A 19,247-nucleotide genomic window follows, 5' to 3' on the forward strand; every position below is an offset into this window, starting at 1 on the left:
GGTCCCTGTGATGCAGAGGCTGACTTTGGGGTCCCTGTGATGCTGACTTTGGGGTCCCTGTGATGCAGAGGCTGAATTTTGGGGTCCCTGTGATGCTGACTTTGGGGTCCCTGTGATGCTGACTTTGGGGTCCCTGTGATGCAGAGGCTGAATTTTGGGGTCCCTGTGATGCTGACTTTGGGTCCCCTGTGATGCTGACTTTGGGTCCCCTGTGATGCTGACTTTGGGGTCCCTGTGATGCTGACTTTGGGGTCCCTGTGATGCTGACTTTGGGGTCCCTGTGATGCAGAGGCTGACTTTGGGTCCCCTGTGATGCTGACTTTGGGGTCCCTGTGATGCAGCTCCTCACCCAAAGGGATCCCCAGCCCCATCCCAGGCAGGCTCAGCGCCAGGGGAAGGTGAAGCACAGCCTGTCCCTGCCTCAGTGCAGCCTCAGTGCTCTGCACACCCACACCTGGCCCTGCAGCAGGCACTGAGCTCTGCAGGAGCTGCCTGCAGTTAATTAGCAGGAGCTGTCATGTCAAAGCTTCTGGAGATGGGGTTCAGCTTACAACAAGCTTGTAGAACCCGATCCATTTAGAAATGTAAAATCTCTTTCCATTACCATCAACAAGGCAGAGTTTGTGTCAGGCCCCGTGGTGCATTGGCACCTTCAGATCATGGGAAGTGCTGCTCACATCCCCTCCCTTGCAGAGCACAGCAATGCCTGCTGACCTGGGCAGACAGGGGCCTGCCAGGGCTCCTCTCACCATCCCTGCTTGTCAAACAAGATGCAGAGCCAGCAGTGGCACACAGCACCATGAACCCACTCACAGAGCAGCCACGAGACACCTGCTCCTGCACCAAGCAACCCAAAATAAATACAACCACCTCTCTTATTTCCTGCTTCATGGTTCTGGATATGAGAAACAGCAAATTAATTTACGTGACATTGCCAGATCCTTACTGCTCACAGGTGCAGATGAATGAGATAGCTGAGGTGCTGGAATTCAGGGCCTGAATGGGAGCAGAAGTAGGCTTTCAAGGCAAACCAAACACCTTCTCCAGTGGGAAGTGGATCCTTGTTTCATTCCAGCTGTACTCAGTGTTCTAGCACACACGCGAAATATTCCCAAAGCACCAAAATTAAAAATAACTGGCAAACTTTTCAGTGAAAAACACTGGTGGAATACATGAACTGGCTAAATATTTGTAATTAATTCTGCATTTTGATCCACCCTCCCCTCCAACTCTTACAAACATTTCCCCACTCCCATGAGAGAAGAGAAGATCCCTGAGCCAGGGAGCAGCAGTGGGAACGCTGCCCCATCACCAGGAGCTGGGCCCTGCTCCTTGCCCTTAGCAGCACCTCCACACAGCACAGGAGCCTGGCCTGTGCACAGAGCAGCACAGGACCCCTCTGCAGGGCAGCAGGCATTTCCATCAGGAGACATCTCAATTAAAGCCCTGTTTTATCACCACGAGGCCGCAATCCCATCTGGAAGCGCTTCCAAGCCAATATCCAACAATTCCCAGGGCCTCTCTCTGTCACTGGAGCTGCTGCTCTGCCCCAGCAGTGATCATGGACAGCTGATTATTGCAGCACATAGTTGACCTTTATCTAAAATTCCATTAAAAAGCTTTATTGACTGTAGTCTTGCAGGCTCTTTCAGGATTCACCGGGTCATTTATTCCCTGCTTTTAGAATTGCTCCAGCTCTAAGGAGGAATTATTTTTTTTGTCATTTTGAACTGGTTTTAAGGCTGTATGAGGGGGTGGTTTCTTTTCTTTTCCCTCTCCAGGGTGGCTGGGGCAGAGGAGGTTATCTTAAGGCACGTGAGGAGGAGAGAGAAGCTGCCAGTGTGGCACAATGATTTCCAGGCTGGTTCATGGATATGGATCCAGCAGCTCCCAGGGGAGAAAAAAAAAATCCTTTTTCCCTTCAGCCAAGAGCGATTCAGGTCTAAGCACTTCACACAGCATCCTTGTGAAATTTGTTACTCCATACCACCATGTCAGGTTTTCATCAGCTACAGCCAATTTTTCTGGGCCACAAGCTGGCCTCAAACAGAAATAGGAAAAATAAAATAATGTTTCAACCTTTTCTGAAAGAGGATTTATAGAAATGGCTCATTCAAGCCAAAAAAACCATTCTGGTGACAGCTCCCCCAGGCTTCATTGGAGTGTCCTGGAAGGATATTACTCCCTTTCCCATTCAGTAACAAAAAGAAAAGAAAATAGTGGGAGGAAGACAATATAGGCATCAAATGAAGCAGGAGATCTGGAAAAATGAAATAGTGTGAATCTGTCTTGGAGGAATATGAAATAGTGCATAAGTACTTGGGGACTGCAGAAAGGTTGCACAGACAGATCTGGCATTTCCAGACTTAGCAGTGCTTGATATTTTTATTAACATTACGTATCACTATTTCATATTTACATTTAGCTCCATGTACATTCGGAGAGGAAAGGGAAGCCAAAAATTTCAACATTCATCCTGGGTTTATTAAAATTTTGCACTCAAACCCAAATTATTCCCAAGCCACCAGTAACGGTTTATTTCTGTGATTATTTCTAAATCTGAACCAGCATTTCAGATTTCAGAAGAGCATTTTTGTATTTTTTTTTTTTTTTCCTTTCTCAACACTTTGAATTCTGCTGAATGTTCATCCTGCAATGATGTTCCAGTGAATCATTTCTTTCTCTCCCCAGTGACAATCCCAGTGACAGAGCTTCCCATTCCCAGCAGCTTGCTTGGGAGCGATGAAGGCCATGTGGAGCCTCCTCCTCACAGGCAGCCAGGCTGCATTCCCCACAGTCTGTACTCTCATTTTCTATGCATTTCCGGATCCAAAACCTTCTGTTTTCTTTCCCTTGTTTGCTCTTGGCAGCTATTGGCAGGAGACATCCTCTTAATGATCTTTTTCTGGCCTCCTAGACGACTGCTCAGACTTCTCCAGATCTTTCATTATTAACACAGAAGCCTTGTAAGTCACTTTTAATGGTCTGTGCAATTTTTATTCCTTAGCGGGAGACATCACCTCCTCCATATGGATATATGTTTATTAATATAAATCCTTAGTATCATTTTGCCTAGTGAGACTAATCAGGAAGGGTCTCCTGGTACGTGTAACACCTTGTCCTGGTTCATGCTCAATCTCTGAGCTGCTGTGTGTGGAGCAGGGCAGGGAGGAATGGAAAATCCTTCTCCTGAGGTTGCCAAGGCACCAAGGGACAGTGATGGCCCTGAGCAGGGTCCTGCCATCCCCTGCAGGCACAGCTCCCATTTCCCTTCCCAGCTGTTCATTACCTCCTTCCTTGCTGTTATCCCGGAATTTCCCCCATCTCCAGCTCCATTCTGAGCAGGCACAAAGAAGGATGCTCCTTGCTGCTGGGGAGTGTGAGGGATGCCAACAAACCCACGTTTTGTGTGTGACAGTTTGCTGTTAATGCTCGGCTTTCAGGAGCAGCACATCCTCACTAACATGGGGAGACTTGGAGAACAATCCAAAAATCCATTGTTTACTCCTAAAGAGACTGTCCTCATTTCTTCCCTATAACCAAGGGGCAATTGTCCATTTATGTCATTAAACGTTCTCCTGCTGTACAAATTGACTCCCATTTTTCTTTTGAATTCATCCTCTGAGTCTCAAGATGGAGTTAAATAATAACAAACACCACAGAAGAAATAGAAGCCATTCCCAGTGCTATTAGATGAGATTTCTGTTCTTCCAGTTGAGCAGGAATTGTTTTCTCCTGTCTCTTTTATAACTCCTCCATGTATCAGGAGACTTCTTCTGTTTAGCAATTAGCACTAAAGTTGCTGTTACCCCCTCTGTAGTCACGATTTCCATCTTTTTTTTTCTCATTTACTACATTTCATCTAAGTTTGTTAGTGAAGAAGGAAACAGAGATACTCCAGCACATCAAAGGACAAAAAGTCCTGAAATTTTGTGACACTGAAATATTATGAGTCCTGCTGGAATCTCAAACCTGTCCTTCATTTTTACCCTCTTTTTTTTTAACAAGGTGGCCCATAAAAGAGTTTAATCATGGCAAACATAGCCCATTTCACCTACCTTTACAGTTAAACTATGCTTAGTGACAAACCACCAAACATAATGGGCAAAATTTATCTTCCCAGATGGTGAATTTTGCAGTACAGATCAGACCAGCAAGGCCACAAATTAATCTCCAGTGTCATAAGCATTTCATCACACACATGTATAGATCATCTGTCAACAAAGGCACAACACAAGGCACTAAATGCACACTTTGTCCCCAGATTCTGCCCCTTGACACATCTGTGTCCTTCCCTGACACCAAGCCACGCTGGCTGCATCCCAGTAGGAAAATAAACAAATGTATTTTATTTGAAACACAGCACAACTAGAGCTCCAACTCCACCTGAAATTCAAGTTGTCGAATGAAAATAACCCAACCAAGACTTAGCTCAAGCCAAGCAAAACCAGTTTGGAGTGATGGAAGAGCCTGGAAGTGATAGCTGGAGCTCCACAATCAAGCTGCAGTGTCACCCTGCCAGTGACAGGACTGCGAGGATGGGGATCTGACAAGGGGGTGTCTCTCAGGACAGCACATTGCTGAATCAAGGAACTGCTTCCAACTGCTTCTCAGCTCCCAAGCTTGGTTAAGAATCACAGATTTCACCAAAACAAAAACAGAATCCGTTCCCATATAAGAATTGAAGTCAGTTCTGCTAGGAAAAATAAAATAAAATACTATGCAACACAGCATGAAATAGTAAAGAGGTGCATAAAATTGAGCATATCTGCTCCTTTGCATCCTGTCAGAGCTCAAGGCTGTGCTGAGAATGACTTGGTTTTGATCTATCCTCTCATATGAGCGAGACCCTGCTACACTTACAACAGATATGATTAAAAACTATCAGTTATATTAGGCAAAAATATATTTCCCAAGGCAAACATTCACTCCAATGTCTTTTTCTCTGGCTATAACACACAGAAATTCTAGGTATATAAAACCTTCTGGGTTTTCACAGACATTAACATTGAGCAGAAAAACAGGGAAAGCTGGTGAGGGAAGCTGCATAAATGAGATGTAGGCACTGTAGTGCTTGTATTTCCCTCAGCATCATTCCCTGCCTTCCACGTGAACTTCAGGTGAAAATCTCTCCATGGACCCAGCACACATCATTCAAAACAATCACAGCAACAGTTGTAGATACCCTTCCCATTCTAAAGGGCAGGTGAGCCACCAGCAGAATTGCATTCTGCCTCTCACTTTCAGCATTCAACTGAAGGGTAAATAAAAATACTTTCAGCTTCTCTGATGAAAAGCACAATGCAAGCAAAGCCAAATAAAAGCCCAGACAGGCTAGACTACAGAGAGCCAGCAGTGAATTTTCCAAGGAAATATTTCTGGGCACGTAAAACATGCTGATTTATTGTACCAGAAACACTTCCTGGAGATCAACAGATTCCATACACTTTTCAGAGAAGGAAATGCCCATGGAAACCTGACTGCCTTCCCAGGAGCACTGAGATGGACGTCCCACATGTTGGGAGAACAGCTGGCAGCTGGAGCCATGCAAACCCCACGGGCTGTGGGACAGGTGAGGTCTCAGCAGCCGCCAGGCTCCTGTGGATCATCCTGGGGCTCCCCAGCCTGGAAGCTGCCTGCTCCCTCAGTTTCTGCTCCCCTGAAAACCCAGCTCAGTCACCTGCTCAGTGCTCCAGGACCTATTTTGCTTTTGAAAAACACCATTTCAAAAGTGTCTCTGCAAGAAGTTTTTGGTTATCTCCTGGCCAGCAGAAATATCAAAACTCTAGCCTTACACCATTTGTTACGAGGTAAATGCTGTTTTATAAATTCCAGTGGAAAGAAAACACCCTCGTCTTAGGCTGCCTCTAATACCTTGGGAATTTTATCTGTGGTGTGGGGAAGAGAACAAAACCCTGAGAATTAAGAGCTGATGTTAAATCCTTGCAGAGCCTTAGGCAAATTCTATAATCTCTCTGCTATGGCACTGAGGATCAATAGATGCCTTCTGAAACCCGGCTGCTCCGTCAGGCCAGTCCATCCACTGGCAGTGGATGCTGGCCAAATCCATGTTTAACAAATTAAAAACACTAAATCCACAAAGAGCATGAATAAGTTGTGTTTAAAGGAAGCCCCTTCCTGATCCAAACCTTTTAAAGTTTGGTTAAACCCCATTGTATTTCTCACACTTTCCCCCCGTTAGCAGCGCTGTGCTGTGAATCACTTGTCCCTATTCAGGCAGCAATCTGTAAGTTTATTAATATGCATGTGCTATTTCACAAATGCTGAATGATTTGAAAGTGCTGCATAAGGTTTGCTGCCTGTTTTCTCAACATCTGTCCCCAAAGTGCACTTGTGTCACGTTCTGCTCCCATCCTTCTTGGATCAAAAGTTGGAAGGCACAAATCTGCTCTGAGGTTTCCCTGCACGGGCTGCAGCTCCTCCTTTCCAGAGAGCCTCACATCCTTACAGCAGATGACACTTTCCAATTACCTTTTGGCCCTTTTGTTCCCCCAGTTTGGCTCACATTTCTCTCTGAATCTGGTCCCTGTGCAGCTCTGAACCCGGAGTCTGACAGCTAAGGACAGAACAAAAACGCAGCACTAACCCTCGGGGTGGTTTGAAATGCCTGAATTCTCCTATTACAGGCAGATTCACAAGGAAAGGTCAACAGAGAGTCCCCAAACTTAAAACAAAAATAGGCCACGAAACTAGCAGTCAAAAGCTTGGAGAAGCAGGAAGGGCTGATCTTACAGGAAAACTGAAGACAACTTGCAAAGTTTAGCCCCAAATCCTGGCTCTGCCAAAGGATTCCTACACAGGCTGAACTCATTTCCTCAGCTCTCAGCTCCCCTCTGTACAATGCAGCAAGAGTTCTCACCACATTTGACCTGTGCAGGATGTAGCCCGTGCATTTTGGAAAGATAATGATAATAATGTCAATAAAACAGAGGGAACTTCACCAAAGAAACAGAAAACCCTCCAGCAAACTCTTTAGCAAAACACATTGCAGCAGTTACCCTGGCTGAGAGGCATGACTTACAGAGGCAGAATTATGACTAGAAGCAAACAGAATTAAAACAAAAAATAATCAAGCAAACATTTATAGCCCATACTTTAAAATCAATGCCCATGGTCCAAAAAGTGTCATCCGCATAGATAATTCAAGACTATCTATAGTTTTTGCCTGTTGAAGGAGAAATGCAGAAGTTCTCTCAAGAAAACAGTAAATATAACCAAATGTTTACACTCAGCATTGATTTGCCCCTATTTGTTTTGCATACAACACTTAAAAAATTCTCTTACCTTAACACAAACTGGTCTGCTAGTGAGTAATCAGCCAGGAAAACATGGAAGGTCACAATGTCCCCCTCTCTGACTGGGCTGAGTGGTAAGTGAATAAGGATATTTTCATCCACCCTCAGTGAAGACTGCTTTAATCTGTCTTGATTTGGGTAAACAACGATGCTACCAATCCTCTCCATAGCTGACAGAGCTTGGTGCTCATTCTCTTCACCTGCATGGATATTGTTTTCCCATTTTGCATCCTCTGGAGAGCATTCCCCATCCACTGTGTAAATCTTATAGAAGAGCTCCACAGTAATCCCTTCCAGGGAGGCTGTTTCCTCTGGAAGCAGGGGTGGAGGGGAGCTGAACCAGCTGGGAGACAATTCCAGCTCCACAACACATAATCCCAGGTGGCCTGTCAATCTGCAGCTGGCCACCACCTCTCTAGACTCCAGGAAAGCAAACATCTTCACACAAGGCAGCATCTCCTCAGAGTCGTAGTCATCCCAGTCCTTCCCCGCTATATAGAACAAGGTCTGTATTTTGGGTTTGTTGGAATAGATTGAGCTGTTGATTATGTGGGATTTTAATTTCCAATTAAAAGTGAATTTATTTGTGAAACCAAAAGATGCAGAAGTCAGCATGAGGTCCAAGGGAACGGGTTGTTCAACAGAAAAGGGTCCATACGTGGCGTTTAGGACAGGTGGCTGTTTGGCTTTGTAAATAAAGAATGAATCCACCCTAGACTGCAAACTGGAGTTCCTCATGATATCCTGGTTGGCTTCCTTGAGGAAGAAGAAAGTATCAGCATTGGAGATGTGAGGGTTTGCAGGGAGATAGGTTGGCAGGTTGGAGAATCTCTGGATGCTGTCCATGATCCCTCCTCGGCTCTCCACCACTGCAGCCAACGAGAAAAGGAAACAGAAACTCAGATGTTTGCTTAGCATGGCCTCAGCTTCTGACAAAAGCAATGGATTACAGGAGATCAGTCCTGCAGTTACAGAACAATCTGACACAGGTACCATGGAACAGCACTTGTGTTCAGAGCTCAGGCTGGGAGCAATGCACCCTCCCTTCCCACCTTCCCCAGCCTGGTCTCTGCTGGAATGCCATTCACCAAGGACTGGCTGCCACCAAGAGAGGACTGACTGCCCAGATCCCAAACTAACTTCCAAAACTTTTTCCTGGCAGTCTATTTTTTTGTTTTTCTTTTATCATCAGATCAAACTTTCAGCTTCTCCTCATCCATGTTCCAATGTGCCTAAGAAACTGACATATTGAATATTAGTAGCAGTAAAACAGAACAGTTTAAGCAGTAAAAACGGAACATTTGCTTTAATCTACCATCACTAACACAAAAAGCAATGGGGGTTGAACATCTGCATCACTCCCAATCCATTCTGCCAGGTCAGCAGCTTGGAAGTTGGTGAGAACCTGATAAAAGCTTCATGTTCTTGAAACCAAAACTTTTCACGATAAAATATGTGGGGTTTGACAGAGGTCTCAGTGGGATGGATTTGCAGGCAAGAGTGAACTTGAGAGAAGGAGAAATCCTTTACACACAGAAGGATCTCAGACACTCAGAAGGACTTTTTGGTTTAATTCCTGAGGAGAATAAAACACATTTGGAAACCACAGAAGTTTCTCTATAACACAATGGTCAATCCTCCAGCCAGCGCTGAGCGATTTTTCCCAGGAAAGAAAAGATTCCAGAGGGAGGGAGGGATCAAACAGACATCTTTGGTTTGGGCTGATCTCTAATTAATAGTGAGATATATTCAGTCTGGGCTGTGATCCTACCAGAAACAGTGGCTCTTTCAGACTAACAATCGGTACCCAACAAAAAGCCGGTGAATCCGAGCTCCTGGGACTGCTCAGAGGAAACAAACAGAAAGCCAAGGAATTAAAATGCAGCAGTTCCATAATGCACAGAGATAACAAAGGCACAATGACAGAGCCTAAGGTCAAAGCTCTCATTGTCCCTCTGGAACTGAGTGGTGATTTCACTGTTTGTCAGGGCTGGGCAGAGCAGATACACAACACACAAACAATTACACCTGCTCAAGCCAGATGACTCAGATTCCTGCAGCCACGATTTAGCAGAGATAAAACCTTTAATATTTAAGCTATTTTTTTTCAGGTTGTGTATTTTTAAGGCCTACATTTATCAAAGCCAGATTCTAGGGCAAATCCCATCCATTTGACTTTGCTCCACTCTTGTTCTCAGTTGAAATTCTGGTCATTTGTTTTTGATAGTCTGATATTATCTACACTTGTTTAAATGCCTCTCATTTCACCACAATACTTTTGCCTTTACTTTTGCTGTATCTTTACTTGTGTCAAGGAGGTTTTTTCAGGCATTGGAATATTCTTTGTGGGAATGAGTAAACATGAAAAAATATACAAAAGCAGCCAAAAAAAATTCTCAGCAGGAAACACTCTGCCAGCAATCTCCTCTCTCACCACTGCACCTGGGGATCAGGTCAGGGTTTCCTCTCAGCTTCACAGGCAAATGCAAATGTCCCCTGCCTTGCTCTCATCACAAACATCAGCCCAGCTCTGGAACTCACCAGCACAGCCCATGGTGAAATGCAGAAATCCAGATTATGAGACCCTGGAAGTGGCATCACACATGGGACAACCAATTTTCTCATCAGGAAAACTGACCTTGGTCCTTCCCTGCCACATCTTCCATCCCCATGTGGATGATGGGCAGAAATCTCTCCCTCCCCAGGCAGAAAGTCACCAAGGGATGCTTTAGCAGCCCCATTTCTGCTCTGTGGTTTGTTTATAGGGCCCTTTGACATGTTCTGCCATTGTGCAACTTCCCAGCTCAGGAGCAGAAAGTGAACTTTGATCCTGGGAAAGCTGAGGCAGAAGAGAAGGAAGGGTATTTTTTCTTTGCTGTAAATTCAAATGCAGACAAGCCCCTTTTCGGATTAATTGTAAATAAATTGAACTAAATTTGAAAGCAATACTTTTGAGAAGTTGCATTTAACATAAAAACTTTACAGCCATACAGATAAGCAGTGAAGCAGATAAGCAAGGAGCCAGAGCAGCAAGAGTGCCCTCTGATTTCTGGAGCAGGAGCTAAATCTCCTCCCAAGGCACACCAGGCTGCAGAGGAGATTTAAACACTGAGGCAGCTACAAACCAGAACAAGACAAGGCTTAAATGCATTTGTGTTTACATTACAGGACTCCCACACACGCTTTATGCAGATATTTTATCTCTCTCAAGCAGTGATTTACAGGAAGTTTAAAAGGGATGTTTTTCCCTTTCCTCCATTTCATTACAGTGGCAACTTCTCAGTGCCTCAGCTCAAAACTGGTGTGAGGACTAGGATATCATCCTGCTGTAACTCAAGCAAAATGAGATACAAATTTTGTCTGAAGGCTTATATGGGAAGCCATAAACATCAGTAGACAGGGCTGGGCTTTGTCCTAGAACCAGCCTGCAACAAAATATGATATCTGAATTTAGCAGCATTTTATGATGCTGTAGGAAGATCTAAAAAGAAATACTTCATAGGATGGCAGGCCAACACCCCACCTTTTTAATTCAGCACATCAGCATCAAGCATCAATCTCCTCTCAGCAACAATCAGAAACCAGCCACATCTGGAGCTTTCTGGTGTGCAATAATGCCATGAAAAAATCACCTGCTCCTTTAACAAGCACTCCAGCAAGATCAAAGAGGGCAGAACATTAGAGCAGAACGTGGCTTAGTTCCAATTAGGTACCAAAAGAGAGCAAGAGCTGAGGAAAAGTAAATGGAGACCAAATGAGCTTCCCCAGAGCCCAGAGCTTTCTCAGACAGAACAATCTGGTTTGCTCAGGCTGCTGGGGCACTGGGGGTGCTGGGGGGAGATGTGTGCAGATAACAGACAGGGGGATGTGAATTGAGATATTTAGTTGGAATTTTGGAAAACTTTTCCCTTGTAGCAGATTCTCTGCAGGTGCTTTTCCCCTGCTAAAATACTCACTTGGATTAAGGAACTACTGACCCCTAGAGCAACAGGTCAGCTTTTAAAGCATCATCACTGCAATTTTATGTTAAAATCCTTCCCTCCAGAGCTGGGCAATATCCTCATAGCCCAGCTCACACTGCAAACTCAGAGTACAGGAAAGAAAAGTCCCTTGTGATGTTTCTGAGGCACAGAGGGAGGAAAGCAGCAGGCAAGGCAATGCTGAGCATCACAGATGCCCCTTCCTGGTCCTTGCTCTGCCCAGCTCAGGCCTCAAACGAAGCTCCTGTTCTGTTGCCTTGATCATTTTTTATCTAATCATAAAATTATCCACCATTCTTGGTTTTAATCTCCCTTGACCCTGGGCTGCCACCACAAAAAGCAGCACAGGACTAAAAGAGGAACAAAGCCACAGCTGCAGGACAGACTGTGCAACAAAAATCTGCCATTCATGGAACTCTAGATTCCATTGAATCTTTATTGAATTTCTTAGATTTCATACTTTTTTAATAGGAAATAAAACAAGTATCCTGCTGGAAGGTAGTGGGGGCAGTGGCAGGTCAGTGTTAGCAACAATGCATCTATTTAACATCTAGTAAGAGGAAAGTCTTTTAAAACCATCATTTTTTAGCTAAAAAGGAAAACAGCTCCTGATGGAACATAAATCCAAATTTCACATCTAAATATTCTCTCTGCTTTAGCAAACTATTTAACAGAAGCCAAGTCTTCCATAAGCCATCAGTAATTCTGAAGCTGAAGGTGCAAGGAACAACAACTGTTTAAAATTGCAACTCTTTCAATATCCTTTTTCTCTGAAAACAAACAAGAAGCCAACCCTGCACCTGTGGAAAAACTGTGAAAATGTTAAAATTCATCTTTCCTGCAGCATCATCAGAACTGTAGAGTGAGCTCACACAGACACTCCTCTTTGTAAAAGAGGAATCATTTCAAGTAATGTGGTGCCAGTGAGTGCTATGATGTTATCCATGACTCACAGAGGCAATCAATGGCTTGTCTGTACAGGAGAAAAATCACCAGCCCCTCCCACCAGCCCTCACTGAAACACCATAAAGATCAAACTACACATGTACATTATTCCACTATAAAAATGGCTCTGTTCATAACAATGATTTTGTTCTGGAATTGCAGGCATTAGCCTTGAATGAAAACACACTGTACCCCAGAATAGGGGGTCTACACAAGGAAAGCTAATTTGGAACTCCTAAATTACAGAGAAACAATCCATTCTGGACCAGCTGTGTCGGTCACTTTCTCTCCTATTGCCAGGGATGCTGTTCAGAGACCCCAGCAGGGAGAGTTGGCCCAAGGTGATTTGGCCTGGCCACAGCTGGGAAGGAAAACTCTGACTCCTGGGGCTGGCAGGAGGAAAAGGAGGAGGGTGATTGCAGTGTGCCAGTCTACTATGAGTTCATTCATCACCTGAGCACTGCGAGTGGGCTAAGGCTGGGCTGTGTGAGGATCTGGGGATGGACACCCCCTCCTGCTCTCCCCGACTCACCCAGAATGCAGTGAAGTAGCCAGGAAAGGAGGATGTCACTGTTTACTTCCTGCACTCAGAGCCCATCCTGTGACTCATCTCCTCAGCTTTACATTCACAAGGAAAAGGAGGAGAACCCTCCACAGTCCCCCCGAGGGGTAAAATTCCATCACCCAACTGAAGCGGGAAAAATTCCATCACCTTCCATTCACAAACAAGCCTCAGTCCTTTACTGCTGACTTTGTTATCCACTGAACCCCACTGCACAGAAAAAGAGCCATAATGACAATTAGTGTTTCCAGCTGGAACAGAGCAATTTGAAAATACAAATGATACTGCAAGGAAGAGTTAAGAACTGCTCCCAGTACATTTTTAACATTAAAGTCAGACAAAAAGCTGTCAAGATATAAAAAATAATAGTCTGAGAAAATGTGATAAAACCCCTTAAAGCTTTTCTTATTCTCTCTTCTTCTTATCCTAATTTGATGTAAGGATAGAACTTGATGGAGGACTTGCAACCAATTCACAGTCCTTCCATTCAATCTTGATTACACATTTGTGGAGACAGAGATTTGCTTTGCAAAACACTGCTGGACCAGCAGCTTGTTTGGAAAGACAAGAAAAAAGATGCAATTAAAAAAAAAAAATCAACTTAATCCAAACATCTAAAACTGAAGAGAGGTTAATTAACTTTTGTTGGCTTGGGACAATGTCTCACATCCTTATCTCCAAATGTCTGAGTCAAACTTCTGCTGCCCAGACTCCTCTGCAGCTGCTCATTGTGGCCCATCTCATGCCAGAAGGGTGTCAGAGCTCAGCCTCACTCCAGGCTCCTTGGAGCAAAGCAGGGAAGGTGCAGAATCCACTGACACCTGCAGGGTGGAGGATCAGCCCTGGAGGAGCCCATTTCACCAGCAGCCCCAGCACTGAACGTGCAGAGCTGGATGAGGCAAGCTCAGGCTCCATGGGCAGAGCAGTCCTGCCACACCACAGCTCCTGCTCCCTCTCACTAAAGCTTCTCCTCCCAACATTGTAGAGGCTCTTATTGCTCCCTCTGAACCTTGCACAGTGGGGTTTAACAAGGCACCTGGTTTTATGGGCTGGAGTAATAGAGAAACCACATGCCTATGTTTACCCTGCATTCTGCTTCCAAAAAAACTTTAAAGCACATCTCGGGCCTCATAAATCTTTTGTCTACTAAAATACATTTTTAAGTGCAAAATTAAACCATGCATATGAATGGAACCCCTGATCAGGCCACACGTTCAGCCATAAATTTTGTTGTTGTGTTCCAAACAAGGCAAGTGCTTTGGAACACAATAACAGATTAAGTTGGATGGTGAAGTTTCCGAGCTGGTGCTTTCTAGAGTTTTGAGCTTGCCTGCATTTTGCACAGTCACCCATACTGAAAGACATATGTGCAGCAAGGCCACCTACAGATAGTAATAAAACCGTGCTGTCTGAAAGGCTGCCTATAAATCTTATTAAAGTAATCCCTTCCCTGAACCCAGATTATTACATTCACCTTTATGGTAGAATAAAAATTAATTTTCTCAGCTATAATAAGTGTATGATAAGAAGGCATCGCTTGGGACTAAATAAAGATTATAATTAACTCCAACTGAATAAATCTAAATTTAGCTTGGACTAGCAACTTGCTTTCATGCATTTTCCTCTCCAGCTGAGTGAATAGGTACAGAAGGATTAGCATCCCATGCCAGTTCCAGCAGTGCTGCCACAGAAAGGACTGGGACAGAGTGTAATCCAATACCCAAAAGGCCTGAAGATTAATTCAGGGCTCTCTATCAGCAAAAGTTTGGAAAGCTGGAGAAAAACAAAAAGGCTTAAAATTGCCATTAGGCTGCCAAGGAAAACGTGAAGTGTTGGACTCCAGAGGGGATATTTCTCCCTGTGCTCCCCAAATCAGGCCTGGGCAAAGGCAGGAGCTCTGCCCCTGCTGCTGAGAGCACATTTAGGGGAAGCAGTGTCTGTGATTGCTGGATTTTGCTCTCTCCTACAGACACCTGCCTTTGGGTGCTGCTGGGCAGGTGGCTCTGTGCCCTGACCTGGCACAGTCACTCTCCATCTCCCCTCACCTGCAACACAGGTGACCCTAAAGCAGCTGCAAAACAAGAGACCACAACAGTAAACGAGGACAATCAAGCAAACAAAATAGGGTGAGGTAAATGCATCAGACAAATAAGCAAAGTTTACCCTGACTTTTTACTTAGCTGAAAATAAAACTCCTTAGAGCAGAGCTATGCCCAGCAGATCAGAGATTTATCCTTTTCCAAGGAAACAAGGCTCCACTTATAAAGGGTTGAGGAACTGCCTTGTTAAGCCACTACCTCATTATTTGTGTTGTCTGGGAAGATGATTGTTACCAGTGTTATTACTGGGAGGGAGGGAGGAGGTCCAGCTTGTTCCTCAGAACAGAGCCTGTATTTATCCTCTCTGTTTATCCTCAGCAGGGCACACGTGCAGCCCCAGCAGGGAGGCTCCTGTGCCACCTCCTTCCTCCTCAGCCCTCCCTGCCAGCCCAGCCTCGAGCTGCAGGACAGAATTTCTCTCTCCAGACCAGCACAGCCCAGGCCACAGGAGCAGACACCAACAAAGCTGCCCTGGCTGCCCACACTCAGAGCAGGGAGGGCGCTGAAGAAAGGAGCCCCCCAGGAGTTTTCTCATTTATTGTGGCTGCTGCAATGGCTCAGGTTGCTCTGCTGGGCTGATCACTGGCCCAAGTTGCCATTTTAGTTTCCATCAGAGCTGTTAATACAGTGGTTAAAAGTCACGGGCTGCTCTTGGCAAGTTTCTCTGCATCTCTTATACATCAGCAACAGGGAGATTGTCCTGCCACTTACAATTGGAGGCATTAGTACAGTGGCTAAAGGTCACAAATTCATCAGCTGAAAGAACTGAAGGGCAGAGCTACTAGTGCAAGTTAACCTGAAGTTTAAAAAACACCTGGTTAACCATGCAGGGGTTTTGTTCTGGTTACCTGGAGAGGAGAAACAGCTGCTAATGCAGCTGCCAGCACTGACAACCCCTGTGCAGCCCCCCTGGCACCTGATAAATAAGGTTTGTCAAGGCCACTGGAGGTTCTCATTACTAAAAAGAAGGTTAGAATAGGGCTTTCTACCATTATCCAAAGAAAACCTCATTTTCCCTCAGAGATATTTCATAAACAACAGAAAATGAATACATGTATGGGAGTGTGTGGTTATATTCTCCAAATAACAGAGAGGCTTCACAAGGCAAACACATTCACTAAAGGCACCAGGTGATTGCAAAAGTAAATCTTTTAAATATATGCTCTAAACCATTAGCTAACTGTGAAATATTTGTATTCTGTGTCAAAGCACCTACACGTCACACAAAGCCAAGAGACTGACAGGAGAAAGGGCAGGATTTATGTTAGCTGGGGTCTATCTGTCATGGAGATAGCAAAGCTGAGAGAAAGTCCTTTTATTAAAATCACTCTCTGGCTGCAGATATTGATCTCAGCAGCCACAGTGAGTCCCCATTTCTCACAAAGTGAATGCCCTCACCCCCAGCAAATGGCACCCCAAAAGGATGGGCAGGGAGCAAGGGGCACTGGTGTAAACAGCACCCCACAACACCATGGCACTGCTGCCTTCCAGGAACCACAAAGTCCCTCTCAACAACTCTTCCCAAATTTTCAGGAAGCCTTTTTTGCTCCCCAAATCACTAAGGCAGGTTGTCATTACTCCCATATTGTGTTCAGCATTAGAACAAAGTGAAGAAACACATTTCTGAATGCATTTCTTGCATTCTTATTTTAAGGAGCAAATGTCATTTCAAAGGGATCCTTCCCTAAATCTGCTCTGGCATTTTCCATTTTCCCTCTCAGCAATAATTTCTCCCCTGGTTTGGGCTGATCCCTCAGCCTCTGGACACAGAATTTTGGCTGTGCTTCTCTTTACAAACCCCAGCTTGTGACTGTAGTCAGTGGCCTTGAGTATTACACCCAAACCCAAAATGAAGGAAAGGAATTTGAAGTTCTACATTCTACAGACTTCCTACATTCCTGCACCCACGGGTCACACAGGTGTTTCATTTCAGGGCACCTGTGATTCTCCCCATGTAAGCATCTCTCTTTGGAGATATTGGAAAATTCCTTGCATGAGCTTTTTTAAAATTACAGGATATTAAAATGCTGATTGTCCAGAGGCCCTGCCAGAAAGCAGGCAGGCTGGTCCAAAGCCTTCCTCCAGAACAATGGGCTTTCACTGCATTCTCCACCCTGTTGATTCAAAGCTCTTGGAGGCAATGAGCTCCGAGCTGATGGGCCCAAGGAGCTGCAGGAAACCACAAAAGCAGCTTACAATAAACCCCCTGTAAAGTTATTAAGAACACAGATCTGTCCTGAATGCAGAGAAAATCCTCTGTCTCACCAGCACACATCCATATCCCACTGGGGCTGTAATCCCAGGAGGAGCCTGTGCCACGCTGGGGACCATGACAAAACAGGACAGAGACACCCAGAGCAAAATCCAGCTGGGGCAGCAGCTCTGAGCTCACAGCCTGAGCACTGGGAGCAATTCCCCTCTCCCTCCCCATTTTTGCTGCATCACTCACTACCCACGCTGGGTTTGGGCACTGTTAGCAGTGTGAATTCCTGCTTAAACCTTTGCACTGTTCAGGGCTGTGGAAATCTTTCCCTCAGGTGTGTCCCTGCAGAGCTCCAGAGGTGCAGGCAGCTGCCTCCAGCAGGATCTGTGTCCCCAGCCTGCAAACACACACACACAAACACACACAGAGATCATTCCAAGTGTGTGCAGCCTGGCTACAGCAGGGTTTCCCCACTGGGAAATTGAAGCACAAGCCACAAAGTTCCAGGACAGAGACCTGTGAGGGCATGCAGCCTTTCAGCTGCTTTCAATGAAAGCTCCACAGCTTTACAGATTCCCCACTATTAGTTCAGAGATGTCTGGACTTTTTTTCTCTGAACCCAGGCTTTAGCCTGCACTTAGCATTGCTCTCAGCAGTAACCAATATTATGCTAAGCAGACTCCCAGAGCAGTCTGTGCTCTCTGACTGCCCCAGGAGCAAGCACACAGGCCAAGTTCTGCAGTTCAGACATCACTGAGTTATCAATTCATGACTGCCTCTCGAGGAACATCGCATGAAAACACGAATCCTTCCTTTCTAATGACAGCCTGTTTCTTTTCCCCTGCCCAAAATACCCAGAACAAAAGTTGCTATTTTGTCTCAGATTTCTTTACTTAATTCAACATTTTATTTTTGGAATGACAACAGCCTCAAGCAACTCCATTAATTTGTTACAGAGCGGGAGAGCTTTGCATTCCAAGTGTGATTGCTGACCTGCTCCCCTGCTCCCCTGCTTCTTGAAGCAGCCCTGCCCGAGCACATCCCAGAACCAGAACAAAGCATAATTTCTCATGGCTGAATGCATTATTTTACTTTATGAATACACATTTGACATATTTTACAAATTTACGGCAGCTGCTGTCAGAAAGGACAAAATAACCCTCCCCCAGCAGCACTTTTCTCTTACTGCAGCAATCAAAGGCTGCAGCTTGTCACTCACACGTGGAGAACGGCTCCTTGGGGCCAGCAGAGAGCCTCACCCAGGACTTCTTGGGTGTTTGTTTCTCTCTCTGTTGCCAATTCACAATTTAGAGTTTGATTTTCTAAGCACAATGAAAATTCCCAATAGCTCTGGAGGAGGCAGTTCAAGGAGATCTTGTCAAAATATTTGTGTGTAAAGAGAGTGAAACCTTATTGTGACTTTCATGCTGTGAGGCACCGAGTACAGTTACCTTGCTCACAGACAATTATTAACTTCCAGGCAAAGAATAAAAACTCTTGAGCAAAGCCCAAATCTGGATGAGGTCATACTTTCTGTGTGGTTCACTCATGTCAATGTATTAATGCAATAAAAGATAATGAGCATTTAGCTGACAGCATTTTCAAACTCTCCAAGAGTCAAGAGGAGTAAATTAGACCAGATCTGAGATTGCCTGAGAAGGCAAAAAGCTGGATCTAATTCTTTTCTCAATGACAGGGAAATGATAAAATTGAATGAGAGTCACAGGACATCACAATCACAGCATTTGGGTGTGCTGAGAATGCAGCTCAGCATCAGCATCTGCCCATTTGAAAATGCCATCATGGGCAGTGACAGGGACAGCAAAAGGGCCCTGCTCACCTTCTGCTTCGTGGCATCACCTCTAAACCTCTGTGTGGAAACATCACTACTGCAGCTCAAGTTTGAGTCAATTCAAGTTCAAGTCAGATCTTATTACATCCAGCACTGCTCACCTACCCAGAGCCTAGAGAATGAAATTCTGCAGAAATTCAGCATCCAGGTCACTTCAGCACTCTGCTTTGTCTGGCATTTATATCTAAAGCCAAGCACATAATTCACACTGCATAATTTATCCATGGGATTTTGCCCATGGAACAGCCAAAGCAGATAACAATTTCTTCATACTTATTTATTTTTTAGAA

At 44.9% G+C, this 19,247-nt stretch overlaps 1 protein-coding gene across 1 annotated transcript in view; it reads right to left on the reverse strand.

The window, feature by feature from the left end:
* LOC139598496 (transmembrane protein 132B-like) overlaps nucleotides 1–19,247 on the reverse strand; it is a 223,746-nt gene that overhangs the window by 155,038 nt on the left and 49,461 nt on the right. Inside the window, exon 2 of the mRNA XM_071444944.1 lies at nucleotides 7,306–8,185. Within this exon, the coding sequence (XP_071301045.1) occupies nucleotides 7,306–8,185 (880 nt within the window). The remainder of the gene's footprint in view (nucleotides 1–7,305; nucleotides 8,186–19,247) is intronic.

The sequence above is a fragment of the Agelaius tricolor genome, unplaced genomic scaffold (genome assembly GCF_023055355.1).
Source record: "Agelaius tricolor isolate 1412-34295 unplaced genomic scaffold, bAgeTri1.0.p SCAF_20, whole genome shotgun sequence".
Lineage (NCBI taxonomy): Eukaryota > Metazoa > Chordata > Aves > Passeriformes > Icteridae > Agelaius > Agelaius tricolor.